The 20,444-nt window shown below is 43.7% G+C and overlaps 2 protein-coding genes across 4 annotated transcripts in view; one reads left to right on the top strand and one right to left on the bottom strand.

Moving 5' to 3' along the window:
• Positions 1–6,678, top strand: part of LOC110524266 (serine/threonine-protein kinase STK11) — a 112,956-nt gene extending 106,278 nt beyond the window's left edge. The window contains exons 10-11 of the mRNA XM_021603756.2: positions 4,193–4,484; positions 6,064–6,678. Of these exons, the coding sequence (XP_021459431.2) occupies positions 4,193–4,440 (248 nt within the window). The 3' untranslated portion in view covers positions 4,441–4,484; positions 6,064–6,678. The remainder of the gene's footprint in view (positions 1–4,192; positions 4,485–6,063) is intronic.
• A 1,066-nt stretch (positions 6,679–7,744) lies between these two features.
• The window catches only part of LOC110524265 (voltage-dependent calcium channel beta subunit-associated regulatory protein), a 44,719-nt gene continuing 32,019 nt past the window's right edge, over positions 7,745–20,444 (bottom strand). For all 3 annotated transcript variants that reach the window (XM_021603753.2, XM_021603754.2, XM_036978020.1), the window contains exons 8-10: positions 18,010–18,238; positions 13,545–13,725; positions 7,745–12,724 (exon numbers count right to left, since the gene is read on the bottom strand). In XM_021603753.2, the coding sequence (XP_021459428.2) occupies positions 11,218–12,724; positions 13,545–13,725; positions 18,010–18,238 (1,917 nt within the window). In that variant the 3' untranslated portion in view covers positions 7,745–11,217. The remainder of the gene's footprint in view (positions 12,725–13,544; positions 13,726–18,009; positions 18,239–20,444) is intronic.

The following is a 20,444-nucleotide window of genomic DNA, read 5'->3' as shown; positions in this document are numbered from 1 at the left end:
TGTTGAACTCAAGATTGAACTATTTGGCCTGAATGCCAAGTGTCACGTCTGGAGGAAACCTACGTTAAAGCATGGTGGTGGCAGCATCATGCTGTGGGGGTGTTTTCCAGCAGTAGGGACTGGTATACCAGTCAGGATCGAGAGAAAGATGAACGGAGCAAAGTACAGAGATCCTTGATGAAAACCTGCTCCAAAGCGCTCAGGACCTCAAACTGGGGTGAAGGTTCACCTTCCAACAGGACAACGACCCTAAGCACACAGCTTAGACAATGCAGGAGTGACTTTGGGACAAGTCTCTGAATGTCCTTGAGTGGCCCAGCCAGAGCCTGGACATGAACTCAATCTAATATCTCTGGAGAGACCTGAAAATAGCTGTGCAGCAACGCTCTCCAACCAACTTGACAGTGCTCGAAGAGGATCTGCAGACAAGATTGGGAGGAACTCCTCAAATACAGGTGTGCTAAGCTTGTAGCGTCATACCCAAGAGACTCTAGGCTGTAGTCGCTGCCAAAGTTGCATCAACAAAGTACTGAGTAAAGGGTCTGAATACTTATGTAAATGTGATCTTTCTATCTATACATACAGTTGAGGTTGGAGTCAATTTAAACTCATTTTTCAACCACTCCACCAATTTCTTAACAAACTATAGTTTTGGCAGTTTGGTTAGGACACTTACTTTGTGCATGACACAAGTCATTCTTCCAAAAATGTGTTTAGACAGATTATTTCACTTATAATTCACAGAAAAAAAATGTGTAGACCTTCACAAGTTTGGTTCATCCTTGGGAGCAATTTCCAAACGCCTGAAGGTACCACGTTCATCTGTACAAACAATAGTATGCAAGTATAAACACCATGGGACCATGCAGCCGTCATACCGCTCAGGAAGGAGACGCGTTCTGCCTCCTAGAGATGAACGTACTTTGGTGTGAAATGTGCCAATCCCAGAACAACAGCAAAGGACTTTGTGAAGATGCTGGAGGAAACGGGTACAAAAGTATCTATATCCACAGTAAAACAAGTTCTATATCGACAACCTGAAAGGCCGCTCAGCAAGGAAGAAGCCACTGCGCCAAAACCGCCATAAAAAAGCCAGACTATTGTTTGCAACTGCACATGGGGACAAAGATTGCGCTTTTTGTAGAAATGTCCTCTGGTCTGTTTGGCCATAAGGACCATTGTTATGTTGGGAGGAAAATGGGTGAGGATTGTAAACTGAAGAACATGGGTGAAGCATGGGTGTGGCAGCACCATGTTGTTGGGGTGCTTTTCTGCAGAAGGGACTGGTGAACTTTACAAAATGGATGGCATCATGAGGAAGGAAAATTATGTGAATATATTTTAGACACGTCTCTACATCAACTGCGTGAATCAGGCCTTCATGGTCAAATTTCTGCAAAGAGGCCACTACAAAAAGATACCAATCAGAAGAAGAGGCTTGCGCCAAGAAACACGAGCAATGGACGGTAGACCGGTGGAAGCCTTTTTTTGCAATTTTTGGTTTCAACCGCTGTCTTTGTGAGACGCAGAGTAGGTGAACGTATGTTCTCTGCATGTGTGGTTCCCACCGTGAAGCATGGAGGAGGTGTGGAGGCGCTTTGCTGGTGACACTCGGTCTGTGATTTTATTTAGAATTCAAGGCACACTTAACCAGCATGTCTACCACAGCATTCTGCAGCGATACGCATCCCTTCTGGTTTGCTCTTAGTGGGATTATCATTTGTTTTTCAATACAAAACCTAGGAGGCTCATGGTTCTCACCCACTTCCATAGATTTACACAATAATTATGACAACTTCTGGAGAAATTACGCCCACCTATCAGAGCACTTGCAGCATGAACTGAAATGTTGTCCACCCAATCAAAGGATCAGATAATTAATCTAATACTGAAAGCATAAGCTACAGCTAGCTAGCAATGCAGTGTATAAAATGTGGTGAGTATTTGACTCAGAGAGGTAAAGACAATAGTTGAACAAATTGAATTCCTTACAAAAATGAGGAAGAAGCAAGAGGGAAATAGAGATTTCATTTCTTTTTCAGTTTCACTTAACGTTACCTAGCTAGCAAATGCAGCTAGGTAGTTTAGCCTACTGAAGGAATCCCTCTGTTTGAGCAGGGTGTATGTTAGCTCACTGGCTTTGACTTTCCAACACAATGTAAGCTTTTTGGTATTACAAATATACTGCCACGAGGCCCGCTGGTGTAACCGCTTACTGACTGTACACTAACGTTGATGTAGGCTGTGTAGCTGTTCGGTTTGGAAAGGTGTTTGTTTATTTATTTATTTTTATGCCTGGTCACATACAGCTGATGATACAGCTGATGTGTTGTCCACACATGTGTTGTCCACACATGAAGAGAAAAGGTGAGAGAAGAGTGCATAGAGTGAATACAACGTGGCTGCTATGATCAGGAGTGTATTCATCCACCGATTCTGTTGAAAAACGTTTCTTAAACGGAAGTAAACAAAACGGGATGAAAATGCCTAAATTTGTCCAATCGAAATTAATTTGCAAGCTAGATGCAGGCAAGATTGTGCAAGGCAGTATATAATGTGTCTAATAATGTGTCTGTCACTGTGTGACCTCCATATTTCTCTTTCGACCTGGTGTGCGTGCTCCTACGTTGTAAACTTTCATTCATAGGCTCGGTTGTGGCAACCTCATGATGGGTATAGGGAGAATTTGAGTATCTTGTAGTAGCCTAAACCTATCGATGTTACATTGAACTGGGTGAATGGAATATGAATGACAGTCATCCAATATGCTGTAATAGAAATAAGGCCATGCTCATGAAAAAACATTTGTCCTCACTTATCTTAAACGACACTGACCGCCACTGCGTAACATGTGGTAGGCTATGTATTGTATAACAGCTCAATCATTTTTAATTCTGTTTTTTTCTTTCGGGCTTGGGCTCATATATAGGCATATGCATTAGCCCTGATATTCGTATGGGTGTTCTACATGCAATGTCTTAAAGGCCTGTTGAATGAATCATCACCTTAGAAAGCGATGTCCATTTCATTGTGTTTGGCTTTGAAACAACATCTACAACAACATCTAAAACAACCATGTTTTCCATTCAGATCCAACCTGTTGTTGAACTTCTTTCTTCAAATTGATAATCACAGATGTAACAAAATGTAGCCTAGTGGTGAGTTTTTTATTTATTTTTAAAGCATGATACTGTTTTGATAAGTGTTTGATGTGATTTTAGATTGCATTTGCATTAACGTCAGAGTGGTTAGAGGGACAATAGAGCCCTGAGTGTCAGGCCATTAGTAACCTGACGTTCATTAGTGAATTGGATAGGCCTACTACCAACACATTCTTGAGTCACGTGGTTTTTGACTGCAGTCATGACTCCCGGTGTGGTGGCAATACTGTCACCGCAACAGCCCTAACTCTACAGAGGGTTTCTCGGACATAGAAGCATAGTCTTGGACTAAAAAACAGGACTGGTGAGAATACTGTTCGTGTCTGGAGGAGTTGATTTGGCAAGCGGACCCAAATGTCACTACTTAAGCTAAAGCCCACCTCACCTTAGTTTTGCAAGACTTTTGCAACTTTAGAAGAACTGCATCTTAAATGAAGCAGGCTGTTTTGGGTTTGTGCTGAGTTTCACCCACAGAAGAAATGGCATGAAACGCTTTAGCATTAATTAGTAAATGTATTCTCTTTAGGTGAGATATTTGACATTTTCTGGGATATGTGCAAATGTGCTATTCTTGTCAATGTTTGAATGCAGTGTTTTATTTCTATGCTACATTTGCTAATAAAATTATATTGGGAGCGACCCTGAACAGTCTCTTTTGTAAAAATGCAAACCGCTGAAGAACACAGTAAAAATATGCTTACATGTTAATAAAGGTCTCCCAACAGTTTTTGCCCGTCAACAAACTTTCTTCAAGGCTGCTCAGTGCTCACCTCCCCCATTATCTCGGGTCACTCTGACCTGTTACTAACAGTGTGGAGGAAAAACGTCCTCCTAGACCTAGATACTTATCTGACAATGATTTAAGGGCATTTTTTCATTTCCGCCTAATGGTTTGGGGGGGGGGTAAGCTGATCCCAGATCTGTGCATAAAGCTGACTTCCACCAGGAGTCTAACCTGATGGCTGACAGTGTATGTTTCCCTGAGTCAGCTTAGACCACTGACTTCCAACCTCTCTGTGTTCTCTCCTCAGGTCGGGTGCATGAGGATGGGCTGGAGCAGAACGGGCACCAGGGGGGTTGTGTGGGGCCGGGGCTGGGGCTGGGGCTCAGGACCCTATGTGTGAACGGCACGGAGACAGACCAGGACCACTACCCAACCACCAGCAGGACCAGGTCCCGATCAGAACGCCTCTCCTCCTCCTCCTCCTCCAACCCCTCACGCAAAGGAGTGTCCACCTACAGCCGCATCCGCAAGCTGTCCAACTGCAAGCAGCAATGAGGGCAGCCCCTGGACCCCCAGCCCTGAACACATATACTGGACAGGTGAGTAGGAGGAGGCATTGGGGGAGTGTTTAACAGCTGTACAATATGGTGTAGTTTAGACATTGTGGCATCCCTGTGACCTTCAGATGATAATGCTACTAAATCCAAGTAAGATGACATTTTTATCAATTTAACTGAGATGACATACTCCTTTGATCTCCTCCTGAAACCTACAGCTAATTGTATACAAAAAAGCAAATGGAAGTAAGATTCTGGCTACACGTCTGCCTGGTGTAATTACGCATGTGTGCCTTGATTATCTTCCAAGCTGCTCTCAAGGTAAAAAAAAACACAGGCCTGAGGAGTCTAATTATGGAGCCGAACAGTAGAGTGGCGTCTCCAGGGAGGGAGAGGAGAGGGGAGGAAGGCTTGGTTATTGGAGAGGCAGGATTGGGCTGGTTGACGCAGCGTATGGTGCTAGGGACGGGGTTGGGTTGGAAGAGCCCTGACTGACGCTGATGCTCTCCTCTGTATGGATGGAGAGCAAGAGTGTGTGGGCGGACTGCGTGGGAGGGAGATGCAGCATAATCTGCTTTCTAGGCTTCTCTCTTCCCATTTTCCCCCCTCTCTCTGTGTTCCCCCGAGGCACCTGCTCATTCATGTGGGTTCCCCTCTTTCTCCCTCCGTCTCCCTCTCTCTCTTTCTCTCCCGATGAGTCATTGCTGAGTACGGGCTCTGACTCTTTAACAAACTCCCCCTGCCTCACATTCCTCTTTCTGAAGGAAAAATGAAGGATCCCATCATGCACTCCTGCCTGGTTAACAGGTTCATACAAATGCATTGCAACCGTCACACATCTCCTGAGCCAATAGGGGATTCTGATGCTAATTTGAAGAATATCCCTTCCTAACAAACATGTTTTGTGCTATATGCAACACATTTAACACATTTGTTAAAATATTTATATAATACAGTATCCCTGGGAAATGATTTTATTGGCATATTTAGTACTGTATGAAATTGAAGATGACATAATTTCCCACTCACTGCGAATGGCCACAGAGGCTTACAGCACCAACTGAGTGGAGAAGCAATGCAGAATACTATCCATACAATCTTGGTTCCATTGTTCTTTTAGACTGTAATACTATGTGAATCCTCCATTATTTAGACTGTAATACTATATGAATCCTCCATTATTTAGACTGTAATACTATGCGAGTCCTCCATTATTTAGACTGTAATACTATGCGAGTCCTCCATTATTTAGACTGTAATACTATGCGAGTCCTCCATTATTTAGACTGTAATACTATGCGAGTCCTCCATTATTTAGACTGTAATACTATGCGAGTCCTCCATTATTTAGACTGTAATACTATGCGAGTCCTCCATTATTTAGACTGTAATACTATGCGAGTCCTGCATTATTTAGACTGTAATACAATGTGAGTCCTGCATTATTTAGACTGTAATACTATGTGAGTCCTCCATTATTTAGACTGTAATACTATGTGAATCCTCTATTATTCAGTCATCTTTTACTGTATTGTGCAAATGTTTAATTGAGGGGTGCTGATAACTCATTGAGTAATACTGTAAATGATTGTAGCTAATTGTCGGTCTTTGATTCCCTCAGGTTTGTGTTCTCTATTTTCCGGCTCCCTGACGTTTGGGTGATGAATGTTTTGACAGCCTGGTCTGCAGCATGCAATAACAGGACATGATGCACTACAGTGGTTTATTTCACTAGTTATTTTCTGTCTGACAACGTAAGTGAAGCTCCAGAGAGAAATGGAGAAGAGGCTAGGACTTACCCCCTTCTGCAGATCATACTGGGAATCCCACCCCTCACTGTATGAATGTAGCTCGTTTTAGACTACTACACTGTTTCTCCTACAGTTACTCTGTATTAAAGCGCACATTGTGATGTGTATTGAATGACATGGGTCATTTCAATAAACTACAATATTTGTAACGGTAATAAGTATGATCATTTAATAAGAAATGCATTAACGGCATATGCAGGCTAAAGAAAAGGGAACTATAGACAAGCCAAGGATGCATAACTATTCGAGAATGTCTTTGCTTTAGATTTTTTTTTGCATCTTTAGTTTTGGTGTTTTAGTCCCCAAAATGGGTTTTAATTATTATTTATATAAAATGCACCCCAACCTCACCAGCTGTTTGTTCTGTGATTTTTCTCTTTATTTGTGGCTGTATTATAAATAAATGTATCTTGTCAATCAAACAATAGGCAGTGTGAAACTTTATGACCGACTCGTCCCCAGGCTCAATGGTTAGGTTCTGAGAGCGAGCCAGTTGATAAACTGAGATTTATCAGTTCTGTCACTAATTTTGTTCGGTTTTTCTAAGAAGCGGTAGATGTGTGCTATTCCTATGCTTCCCGTTAGTTTCCTTTCTGCGTCTTTTACGTTCGGTTTTGTACACCAGCTGAAAACACTATTTGGTACAATTATTGATTTTCTACGCTATACTCGCTTGTTTTGTCACATATCTCAAATTAGGCGAACTATTATAATTTTTGCAACCAGGTAATTACCATTTCTGCATAGTGTATCTTTGAAGGAACATCCTGTATTTGCTCATGCTAGTGTGCTGCTGCAGTCAAACCTGCAGGTTTCTCTGGCACTACAACGCTATACTGCAGATTGCTTCACCTTGACTTTGATGTATTATTCTGATTGGTGTATTGGCTGGTGGGAGGGTTGGCTGCAGCCTACTTTGATAAGATGATATGTGGCTCCTGCTGTGATGGGCTTGTTTTAGTGGAGCTGGCCTTGCCACTATTGATCTGGACTGTCAAACCTTGTACTGAACCATCCCTGAGAGTGATGTTCACACAGACCAAAAAGGCTACCCCTACCCCAACACTGCATCTTTTATAAATCCAAGGGCAAAAGCGAACAGAAGTCATAGCTTTGCTGCAGGTTGGTAAATAAATCCACAGGGTATTAGTGGGTGATCATAGCAATATTGGAGTAAAGCTATTGGGGAATGCTGGCATTTTTTATTCTGTCATATTTGCTGATGTAGTTCTTATGGAGGTTGAGACTGCTGTCCTACTTTCACTCTGCTTTGCAATCGATTGGGAACCCTAATCACTGTGAAGTCATTCATTGATGTGCATGGGCTCTGGTGCATTAACAGCTCCACACACTGTCAGACCCTCAACACCTGAAATGAACAACACATGGGATGGAGAAGAGGGAGGATAGTGTTGCAGTCCCCTTGTCTTCCTCTTCTTCCCACTCTTTTTGCTTTTGAGTACCATTAAAAGTAAAAATGAGACACAACCATTAATGCCTTATTAATTTATTTACTTATTGGAAAATCCCCAAATAATGGTTTAATTGTTTGGTCCCTCAAGGCTCATATAGTTCTGGGTCAACAAATCAGTTATTTATAAAGCTCTACGTAACTAGTTTGAGAAATATAGCAGTTATAACAAGCAGGAATACAGAAATAGATTGTATATTTTTGTCTTTCATGGAAATAAAACTCAATTGTAGATTATCAGTTAGCATGGCATGACTCCTAAACAAAGGTAGATTCCATGGAACATAAAACCTCTTAAGTACCAGTGCTGATTTAAATGTCTGTTCTGTCGACCGACGACCATGGAATCATTCATTTGGTGCAGTAGTTCTGAGAAATCATGAATATATGTACTAAAACGGTTAATTATCATGCAAACCTATGCACAGTAATGCGTCAATGCATTGGACAGGCTACTTGTGTACAAAACGTCTTTCACCACAGTGCCCCCAGTTACGTCTACGCCTAATAAAAGAGACTACACTAGTTCCTGCAACATTGTGCTTGTATACACAACAAAGTTACTCTTTGTACAAATGCACTAATTTATTTGCGCCTCTAGTCTTTTTCATTAAGTTGGTGTTGTCACCCCCTTGCTAAGTCCAGAAATGATGCACCATTCCTCTCATTACTGACAAGAATCAGAGAATGCTGAGTAACCAGTAACCTCAAAGACATCTGATCTTGTTTGTTCCCAAGGCGACTGGCGAAAGAATCCGTCTCATTCCTTGACGTTCTAAACGCCTCCATAAAAGGCACCTGGTAATGACACAAAATGGTGCTGAGACATGTGAAGCCCCTGGGTTTCCTTCCCATGGTGACATAATGTGCACTGTCTAATGTGTGGGCTATGTGAAGTAGGTGAGAGAAAGGAAGCCTCCACGCTAGAAGACCAATTCAAGCCCTCTCACCAGCTTTCATCTTGGCCATTGTTCCCCTAATGAGTTAAGGTACCTTCTGCCTGTGAGTCCACTCAGCTATAACAAGGAGCTATCTGATGTCCCTATTAGAGGAAACACATCTGATTCACCGGGGCTGTGAAGTAGCACGGTCACACCCAAAAGGAGGGAAATGAAAGCTAGAAATATCTCCCTCTTTTCCATTTACGCCAATTTCTCTATCTTAATTGTGTTACACCCTCAGCAAGAGACCAGGCAGAGTGGACTTCAACTACGGGAGGGGGACTCCCCTTGCTTTTGATCAAATATTCCTGCTGATTGTGGGATGTAGGAGAAGCAGACTCCCAGCCACTACACACTTAAGTGCAAAATAGTTTCCAAGGTAATTCTGGAACGGGCATGCCATTCCTTGCCTTCTTTTGGCACATAAGACAAAATCTGATAATGGGGTTACACTTGAATGGCATTGGGTTGCAAAGTCCACACAGAGGATGTCAAAGGAGAAGGTGTGGAATTTGCTCCAAATAGCAACTTTGTTCTGGTTTGGTAACAGACAAGAAGTGCAGTCCTTATAGCCCAGAGGGATGCGCTGCTGCGATATCAACTTTCACAGGAGAAGGAGGGGAAAGAAAATAAAGTGAGCAAACAAATAAAGCCTGTTTGGTAAACCCATGCACAAGAAAGTATGCCTTCATGAATAAATTCAATAAACGCAAATGTCTGCGAGGGCAACATCGGCCCCATTCAAAGCCTTCATTTAAACCTTTACAGCTATAGACCAGCACTAACCAACACTGTCGTGGGGGAGGCCAAGGGAGCCTTGCCTTTGATGTGTGATTCTAACAGCAGGGGTTGGAACAAAGGAACAACATTTTTCAAGGAACAGAAACGGAACCTGGAATGAAAGTGATCCTTACTGTTCCAGAACAGACCAGTTATTTTTCAAAGCTTTGGAACCGATTAATAACGTTATGTTACATTCCAGGCATTTGTTTTTAGTCCCACAACAAAACGCCTATGCAAAGCCCTCACTCAAACTTATTCCAGTGTCTGCCTGCAAGCTGAACATCTTTGTGTGTGTGTGTGAGAGAGAGAGACACCTGCTCCTCTCCAAAGCATAGGTTCCTGTACTGAGGTTACAAGCTTGATTCAGAAGTCAGGAGACCTTTTTAATTAGCTAGAAAATAATGGATTAACTTTTTCAATGCTAGTTACGGATACTATAGGCTTAGTTATCATGTTTCATGTCGAATTTATTAACTACGGTGTGACTCTGCACACACTAACTAGCTGGCTTGCTCGAAGGACATTCAACGTTCCTCCATAGAAGCCGCTCCGTAGGTATAATTCTGTGGACCGAATTCAGATAATGCATGTCGTCATAAGATGCCCATCACTTCAACCCTCTCTCGCTCTCTCCAACCGCAAAATTTCTGTTGCATCTTGCACCATAGGCTACACTTGCCTGTCCATCACGCATGTAAACAACTAGTTTGCCTGCTCTGTCTGCGCTCATTTAATGAGCTAAATGTAAAGAAATTTAATACATAATTTGACAGGTTAAAAAAGGAACAATATAAACCAGTTCTTTTTTGGGGGGTTCTAAACTCTTGCTGGTCGGAACAGTGGAACAAAATGAAAGATTTGCGGTTCTGTTCAAAACTAAACGATTGGACAAAATGTTTTAGTTCCAACCCCTGGTTCAGTAACACTTGAGATGCCTCCATTAGCTAACAAGGTATTTTTGACACAGAAATGACCTGTCATTTAAGTTGTTCTAACCCTGGCCTCCAATATGCCAGTTACTACAGTCACAACCAGCTGTGAAATGTAAAACAAGCATAGACAAACAACAACAAATACAAAGAACAACATGTCCTAACAACCATCACTTTTCTGGAAAGCAGTAAGACATTTTTTTTTATGGAAACATGAGGCCAGACATTAAGCAACAAGGATACTTGATGAAGAATATTCTCTGATCCAGTGTGGATATGACGAGGCGGTCCTAATATGGATACTGCAATTTATTTGGTGTCCAAATTAGGACAGCATCTTCATACCCATTTAATGATCGTTTATGAGAAAAAATAAATGCATTTTCAAATTCATCTGTTTCTGTTCCTAGTACCATAGATTCAGATTAAATTACATCACATTACAATTAAACAGTCTTGGCTGGCCTATCAGTCAAGACTGGCCTATTACGCCCAGAAACTTTGTATCCAGATCTTGAGATGATTTCAAGGCTAATAGCACCTAGTTTCACAGTGGATAGACTAGTGCAGAGAGCATACTGGCTCTTTACATCATCACTTCTCTAAGAGGAGAAAGGAATCACAGCAGTAAGAGACACTATGGTACTGTAAATACTATCTAGGGGTGTATTCTTCATATAGCCTACATGATACTGTATAGTGTAGCCTGTTTTCTTGTTACTGGTCTGGGACCAGCTAATTTAGACAGACAGAGAAATTGTAGTTACCCGGCGTAGACTGAAATCAAATGAAACGCAAAAGATCAGGGAGGAGTGGAGGAGGACTGGAGACATGCTACTACACTGGGCTGTGGTCGGGGGAGGCGTGAACGACCTTCACCATACACTCTGTCACCACCACTGTGTCGTTGGTCCGTTGCAGGCCTGTGTACAGCCGCTCATCCAGAGTGGCGCACAGCTTGTCCGTCAGCTCGGCTGTGATGGTCTGTCGGCTGTTGCCCGTGTCAGGAGGCTGGGGGGGCTCGTAAGGGGCCTCAGGGGGGTGTACCGCCTGCCTAGTGTCTTCCTGGGGGTTGGGCTGCTCCCCTAGCAGGCCCTCTCTATCCGGAACAGTGGGAGGGGAACAGGATGCCCTCCCTTCCAGGTCTCTAATGGTCACGGTGCTGCTGCCACAGCTACTGCTGGGACTCGCTCTCCTCCTGTCTCCTTCCTCCACCTCTCCTGCCCCGCCTGCCACCACCTCGGCCTTTGGCATCTGGGGGGTACTGGGGGCCCCCTCGCTGGCCTCCTCATCAGGCGCACTGACGATGCGTGGCAGTGTGCTGTGGAAGCCTGTGTCCAGAGGGTAGTTGACGCTATCGCCTCGTCGCAGGGGGGTCCGCTGCCTCTCAAAGGAGTGGTACTGGTAGCGAACGCCCGGGTCACTGTACTGCTTGTTGCGCTGCCACTGTTTGCGGAGGTGGATGCGCGAGCGATGTTTCCTCGGTGACTCCTGCTGGTCGAACTGGGGGTCGTGGCGGAGGAACTCATGGAAAAGCGCGTCAGTTTTCTTGTCGATGCTGTAGTCACGGCGGTGTAATGATAAGGGTGGGTGGGAGTGCGGCTGCGCCTCTCGTGGAGTGAACATCTGCCCATACGGAGACCAGCCCAGGGGAGACCTGGACGTTTCTATTGCGATGCCGCCCGTCGCCCCCACCAGCATCTCCTCGCCTGGCTCTTCCTCGAAGATGCGGGCTTCGAAGCTCTCGCCAACTGTGCCAGTGTGCCCTGCACTGGTGAAGTAGTGTCTCTTCTCCAGGGCCGTCCTGTCTATACTGCCACTACTGCCAAACAGTCTTAGCTCCTCTGGCGCCCGTGATGGAGCCTCTATAGACGTATAGCCACTGTCCATCTGCATGAGCTTACGATTGCCTGACTCCCCGTCACTGACCCTCTCTGACTCCACACTGTCCTGCTTCCCCCCTTTCTTCTTCTCTTCCTTCTCCTCTCCCATCCCATCATCCACGGGCAGCTCTACATCCCCTTCGGGTTCATCCCCGATGTCCTGGGAGGGGTTACTGGGCAGTTCCCCCCTCTCGGTCCGGCCCCCCAGGGAGCTGACACTGTCGGCGTCGCTGCGAACAGAGTCCCTGTCGTTGTTGATCTGGTCTGAGGAGCCGTACTGCTCTAGAGAGGCCCGGAGCGTCCAGATGTCTCTGTACAAGGCCTGGTGGTCTGAGGCCAAGCTCTCCTGTCTACAGTCCCCCAGGCTCGCTGCCTCGTCCTGGGACTCCGGGGACAGGCCGATCAACCCCGCTACTTGGCCCCTGCTGCAGCTGGGCTCCACCACCACCTCCACCTCTAACCTGCATTGACACACACGTACAAAGACGCACACACACACGTACACACACAGTATAACAGTCAGTCACAGAGCGCCCATGCACAGATCTGATGTCTGATGTTTGAGTATGTTTGCAGCCACTGTGATTACAAGTGATCACCATGACTTCTTAAGGTTGTAGGATGTTTTCCACAAACCACTGAACTGCAATGCACAAATGTCATGTATTAGAGAGAAGAATTTCCCTACATTGTGATTTTACTGGTCCCAGTTAGTTATCCATTAGAAGCATGACATATGGCTTGCATTATGTTAGCAACTATGCATGTTCAGGAATCAACATGAATACTTTCAGCTTCCAGCACTGTAGAAGAAACAAATATGGATTGGCTTTGATTATTACTTATTTTTATTCAGTATATTTTTATTCAGAATATAAATACATATTTGTATTCCTTAAAATCCATCACAGCTCTGCGTCCACAGTAACTTCAAGTAAGGGGGTCACTAATGGAAAATCTTAATTGCATACTGCTTGGGTCCCCTCGCGAGGAGAGGAGAGAGGATGCGAGGAGTTGGCAGTTGAGATTCTCCCATTGACCCCAAAAACTATTCCTGTCCATGACATCATCACTCTGCATCAGCGATGGAATGGGCTGGCTTGTTAAGCAGCTGTGGGTAAAAGTTCCCTGTAGGCACAGATCTAGGATCAGCTTACTCTCCTCAAATCCTAACCGTGACAGGTAAAACATACACAAAACTATCCATAATACTGTTAGTTACCGTATTGATGACTGAGGCAAAGCGGTGAGGTGGAAGGATGGCGAGGGAATTAAAGATACCTGCCGAGGGAGGGTGGTGGCTTGGGGGAGAGGAGGCGGGCGGAGGGGCTAGGGTGGTAGGTGACGTCTTGGGTGCGGGCGATGTACTGGATGAGGTCCATGTGGTGGGCGTCATTATCCTCCTGGTCCATGCTCTCGCTGGCGGCGCGCTGCCGCTGGAACTGCCTCCTCTTAGGGGACCCTGACACGCAGGACGAAGCAGGTCAAACATTAGTCCAAGGCCACAGAGAGACATGGGATGTCGGTACCAACATTCACCATGGTATATCAAGTTTCACGTTGTATTAGGTGTATGAACGGGATACACATGGTAAACACCATCCAACGAAATGCTTACTTGCAGGTTCCTTCAATAATAAGAAATAATAAAAGATAAGAATACGAACATAATGTAAATGGCTCAGTAGAATAGAAAACATTTTAGCATAAGTATAATACAGGAAGGCACAAGTTATAGTCCAATATTTACATGCGTTTTGGGGGACTGGGGGCGAGTGTTTAAATTGTGCAGTATTTAGCAATCATAATAAGAGTCTGGTAGCAACAGTTGTGCTGTGTGTAGCATGAATACATTGCCTTCAGAACATACTCATACCCCCGGACTTATTCCACATTTTCTTATGTTACAACCTGAATTCAAAATGGATTAAATATATTTTTTTTTACTCATCTACACACAAACCCGATAATGACAAAGTGAAAACTTGTTTTTGACATTCTTGCACATTTATTGACAATGAAATACAGAAATATCTTTATGGGTAAGTCTCTCAGAGCTTTGCACACCTGGATTGTACAATATTTGCCCATTATTCTTTTCAAAATTCTTAAAACTGTCAAATTGACCACTCAGGAACATTCACTGTCTTCTTGGTAAGCAACTCTAGTGTAGATTTGGCCTTGTGTTTGAGGTTATTGTTCTGCTGAAAGGTGAAATAATCTCCCAGTGCAAGGTGGAAAGCCAACTGAACAAGGTTTTGCTCTAGGATTTTGCCTGTGTTAAGCTCCATTACATGTATCCTGAAAAACTCCCCAGTCCTTAAAGATTACAAGCATACCCATAACATGATGAAGCCACTAGTATCCTTGAAAATATGGAGAGTGGGACTAAGTAATGTGTTGTATTGAATTTGCCCCAAACATATACAGTGGGGCAAAAAAGTATTTAGTCAGCCACCAATTGTGCAAGTTCTCCCACTTAAAAAGATGAGAGAGGCCTGTACACTTCAACTATGACAGACAAAATGAGAGAAAAAAAATCCAGAAAATCACATTGTAGGATTTTTTTATGAATTTATTTGCAAATTATGGTGGAAAATAAGTATTTGGTCAATAACAAAAGTTTATCTCAATACTTTGTTATATACCCTTTGTTGGCAATGACAGAGGTCAAACGTTTTCTGTAAGTCTTCACAAGGTTTTCACACTCTGTTGCTGGTATTTTGGCCCATTCCTCCATGCAGATCTCTTCTAGAGCAGTGATGTTTTGGGGCTGTTGCTGGGCAACACGGACTTTCAACTCCCTCCAAAGATTTTCTATGGGGTTGAGATCTGGAGACTGGCTAGGCCACTCCAGAACCTTGAAATGCTTCGTACGAAGCCACTCCTTCATTGCCCGAGCGGTGTGTTTGGGATCATTGTCATGCTGAAAGACCCAGCCACGTTTCATCTTCAATGCCTATGCTGATGGAAGGAGGTTTTCACTCAAAATCTCACGATACATAGCCCCATTCATTCTTTCCTTGACACGGATCAGTCGTCCTGGTCCCTTTGCAGAAAAACAGCCCCAAAGCATGATGTTTCCACCCCCATGCTTCATAGTAGGTATGGTGTTCTTTGGATGCAACTCAGCATTCTTTATCCTCCAAACACGACGAGTTGAGTTTTTACCAAAAAGTTATATTTTGGTTTCATCTGACCATATGACATTCTCCCAATCTTCTTCTGGATCATCCAAATGCTCTCTAGCAAACTTCAGACGGGCCCGGACATGTACTGGCACTGCAGGATTTGAGTCCCTGGCGGCGTAGTGTGTTACTGAGGGTAGGCTTTGTTACTTTGGTCCCAACTCTCTGCAGGTCATTCACTCGATCCCCCCGTGTGGTTCTGGGATTTTTGCTCACCGTTCTTGTGATCATTTTGACCCCACGGGGTGAGATCTTACGTGGAGCCCCAGATCGAGGGAGATTATCAGTGTTCTTGTATGTCTTCCATTTCCTAATAATTGCTCCCACAGTTGATTTCTTCAAACCAAGCTGCTTACCTATTGCAGATTCAGTCTTCCCAGCCTGGTGCAGGTCTACTATTTTGTTTCTGGTGTCCTTTGACATCTCTTTGGCCTCTCTCATCTTTTTAAGTGGGAGAACTTGCACAATTGGTGGCTGACTAAATACTTTTTTGCCCCACTATAGGTGAGCTACAAATGTATTGGGGACAGTGACACATTTGTTGTTTTGGTTCTGTACTCCAGCACTTTGTATTTGATATGATACAATGACTAGAGGTTAAAGTGCAGACTGACAGCTTTAATTTAAGGGTATTTTCATCCATACCGGGTGAACCGTTTAAAAATGATAGCACTGTTTGTACATAGACCCCATATTTTAGAGGACCAACATTTTTTTTTTTTTAATTAACTTATGTGTATTTAAAGTAGTCAAAATCTTAGTATTTGGTACCATATTCCTAGCATTCAATGATTACATTAAGCTTGTAACTCTAAAAACTTGTTGGATGCAATAGAAATTAAAATGGTAAATAATGTAGTGTCAATTTTATTGTAAATGAGAATAGAATATCTATCTAAACACTTCCACATTAATGTGGATGCTACCATGATTACGCATAGTCCTGAATGAATCGTGAATAATGATGAGTGACAAAGTTAGATGCACAAATATCCTACCCCCCCAGAGATGCTAACCTCCCCTATTATTGTAATGGTGAGAGGTTAGCATCTCTTATCTGCTTATGTACTGTACCAGTCAGCTGAAGAGATAGCAGCAGGCATTGAGATACACTACATGACCCAAAGTATGTGGACACCTGCTCGTCAAACATCTCATTCCAAAATCATGGGCATTAGTAGGAAGTTGGGAAGGCTTTCCACTAGATGTTGGAACATTGCTGCAAGGATTTGCTTCCCTTCAGCCACAAGAGCATTAGTGATGTTGGGCAATTAGGCCTGGCTCGCAGTCGGCGTTCTAATTCAGCCCAAAGGTGTTTGATGGTGTTAAGGTCAGGGCTCTGTGCAGGCCAGTCAAATTATTCCACACCGATCTTGACAAACCATTTCTGTATGGACCTCACTTTGTGCACGGGGGCATTGTCATGCTGAAACAGGAAAGGGCCTTCCCCAAACTGTTGCCACAAAGTTGGAAGCACAGAATCATCGACAATGTCATTGTATGCTGTAGCGTTAAGGTTTCCCTTCACTGGAACCTAAGGGCCTAGTCCAAAACATGAAAAACAGCCTCAGACTATTATTCCTCCTCCACCATACTCTACAGTTGGCACTATGTATTGGGGCAGGTAGCGGTTCATTCGTTAGACTGCCAGATGGTGAAGCGTGATTTATCACTCCAGAGAAAGCGTATCCACTGCTCCAGAGTACAATGGCGGTGAGCTTAACACCACTCCAGCTGGCATTGCGCATGGTGATCTTAGGCTTGTGTGCGGTTGATTGGCCATGGAAAACAATTTCACAAAGCTCCCGCTAAACGCTTCAGCAGGCCCGTTCTGGGAGCTTGTGTGGCCTACAACTTTGCGGCTGAGCCGTTGTTGCTCCTAGATGTTTCCACTTCACAATAATAGCACTTACAGTTGATTGGGGCAGCACTAGCAGTGCAGAAATTTGACAAACTGACATGTTGGAAAGGTGGCATCCTATAACAGTGCTAAGTTGGAAGTCACTGATCTCTTCAGTAAAGCCATTCTACTGTCAATGTTTGTCTATGGAGATTGCATGGCTTTCTGCACATTTCTATATACCTGTCAGCAACGGGTGTGATTGAAATAGCCAAATCCACTAATTTGAAGGAGTGTCCACACACTTTTGTATATATAGTCTATTTGGGGGGTGTTAGTCCTGTGTGCTCTGTTAGCTGTGTGTAGGGGGAGCAGGAGAGGGAGCAGCATTTGTGTGTTTGTGAGGAAAGCTGTGGGGAGGCTTCAGTTAGGCTCACAATGCCTTGGAAGAGAAGAGTCCTGCGTCATAAAGCCATCTGTCAGAGGGTGTGTGTGTGTGTGTATGTGTGTGTGTGGTGTACACAACGCGCCTTGGCAGTTAAGTGAAGCCTCTTGCAGTTGAACCTCATTCTTAAGAAGCATTGTCTTTAAAATAGAATTTGTACACTAAATTTGAGTACAAAGAATAATTTTAATGAGGCCGATGCTCCATCCATCATTCTGTACATACAGTAAGCCTGAAACATACTATACATAAATATTAATAAGTCTGTTCTACCTCTGGTGTCCAGACTAGAAGCCCGCTGGCTGCTGTCCAGCTTCCACTTCTTGAAGTATGGGCTGGCCCCCTCTAGGCTGGCATGGCGCCTCAGCTTGGTGAAGAACTGCAGGACCGGGCCCTGCCCCACTCCTGCGCTAGGGGACGCACCCGTCACAGACGTCACCGACGCCCCATCACTCAAAGACGGACTGCCCCCATTCCTGGAGCCAGAAACCATCACCTCAATCTGTGGGAGAGAGAGGGAAAGGGGAAACCTAGTCAGTTGCACAACTGAATGTATTCAACCCAACCCCTCTGAATCAGAGAGGTGCGGGGGGCTGCCTTAAATCCACGTCCACGTCAAGGAAGGGATGAACAGCCAGGAGCGATGAAGAGATGTGGGGAGCAGTGGTGTCTGTAATCTTCCCCGAACAAGGCCTTTCCAGAGCCTCTCCCTTGTTTACCCATCATCCTCCACCACTGTGGATGCACATGCTTTACTCCTCCTCTATTGGTTCAGAGGCTTCATGATGACCTCTAGGCTCCAACGTTTCCAGACCAATTAATACTTGTGATTAGCGGCTAACTGTCTTCCATAGTTAAATTAGGATTTTAATTTAAACGTAATCCAACCCAATAATACGGTCATTCAATATTCGGCCCTACCATACGTACAGTGTCTTCAGAAAGTATTCATACCCCTTGACTTATTCCACATTTTGGTGTGTTACAGCCTTGAATTCAAATGGATTAAATTAGATTTTTTTGTACCCCTCTACACACTATAATGACAAAGTGAAAACATATTTTAGGAATTGTTTGCAAATGTATTTAAAATTCATTAAGTAATACTAATTTACGTAAGTATTCACACCCGAGTCAATACTTTGAAGAAGCACCTATGGCAGCGATTAGAGATGTGAGTCTTTCTGGGTAAGTCTCTAAGAGCTATCCACACCTGGATTGTGTAACATTGTTCAAAATTCTGAAGGTCTATGAAATTGGTTGTTGATCATTGCTTGACAACCATTTTCAGGCCTTGCCATAGATTTTCAAGTAGATTTATTTTTGACAAAACTGTGACTTTGCCACTCAGAAACCTTCACTGTCTTCTTGGTATGCAACTCCAGGGTAGATTTGGCCTTGTGTTTTAGGTTATTGTCCTAAAAGGTGAATTCATCTCCCAGTGTCTGGTGCAAAGCAGACTGAAGCAGGTTTTCCTCCGTAATTTTGCCTGTGCTTAGCTCCATTCCATTGATTTTTTTATCCTGAAAAACTCCCCAGTTTTTAACGAATACAAGCATACCCATAACATGATAACACTGCTATGCTTGAAAATATGGAGAGTTTTACAAAGTAATGTGTTGTATTGGATTAGCCCCAAACTTAACACTGTATTCAAGCCAAGAAGTTAATTGCTTTGCTACATTTTTTGCAGTAATACTTTAGTGCCTTGTTGCAAACAGGATGCAAGTTTTGGAATATTTTTATTCTGTACAGGCTTCCTTCTTTCTTTAAGTCAGACCCTTTTCCAGTACATGACACACTGACCTCACACACAGATGTGCGCAACTCTTTGCGGCAGTAAGAAAGCCATAGCCATCTGCGCCCATAGCCTAGATTTACGTATTTTTAATTCTGAACAATATAACTTTTTTAGGGTTCTCATAAACTTACAATTATGTTTTTATTCCAGCTTGTACAGTCACTAAGATTATGCACTACCGGTCAAAAGTTTTGAACTACTCATTCAAGGGTTTTTCTTTATTTTTACGATTTTCTTCATTGTAGAATAATAGTGAAGACATCAAAACTACGAAAAAAAAAACACATATGGAATCATGTAGTAACCAAAAAAAGTGTTAAACAAATCCAAATATCCTCCATTTGCCTTGATGACAGCTCTGCACACTCTTGCCATTCTCTCAACCAGCTTCACCTGGAATGCTTTTCCAACAGTCTTGAAGGAGTTCCCACATATGCTGAGCACTTGTTGTTTGCTTTTCCTTCACTCTGCGGTCCGACTCATCCCAAACCATCTCAATTGGGTTGAGGTCGGGGATTGTGGAGGCCAGGTCATCTGATGCAGCACTCCATCACTCTCCTTCTTTGTAAAATAGCCCTTACACAGCCTGGAGGTGTTTTGGGTCATTGTCCTGAAAAACAAATGATCGTCCCACTAAGCGCAAACCAGATGGGATGGTGTATTTATGCAGAATGCTGTGGTAGCCATGCAGGTTAAATGTGCCTTGAATTCTAAATAAATCACATACAATATTACCAGCAAAGCACCCCCACACCATAACATCTGCTCCATGCTTTACGGTGGGAAAAACACATGCGGAGACCATCCTTTCACACATACCGTGTCTCACAAAGACACGACGGTTGGAACCAAAAATCTCCAAATTGGACTCATCCGACCAAGGACAGATTTCCACCGGTCTAATATC

This window comes from Oncorhynchus mykiss, chromosome 5, assembly GCF_013265735.2.
Source record: "Oncorhynchus mykiss isolate Arlee chromosome 5, USDA_OmykA_1.1, whole genome shotgun sequence".
NCBI lineage: Eukaryota > Metazoa > Chordata > Actinopteri > Salmoniformes > Salmonidae > Oncorhynchus > Oncorhynchus mykiss.
The sequence above is the reverse complement of the archived record's forward strand: the minus strand, read 5'-3'. Positions and strand labels throughout refer to the sequence as shown.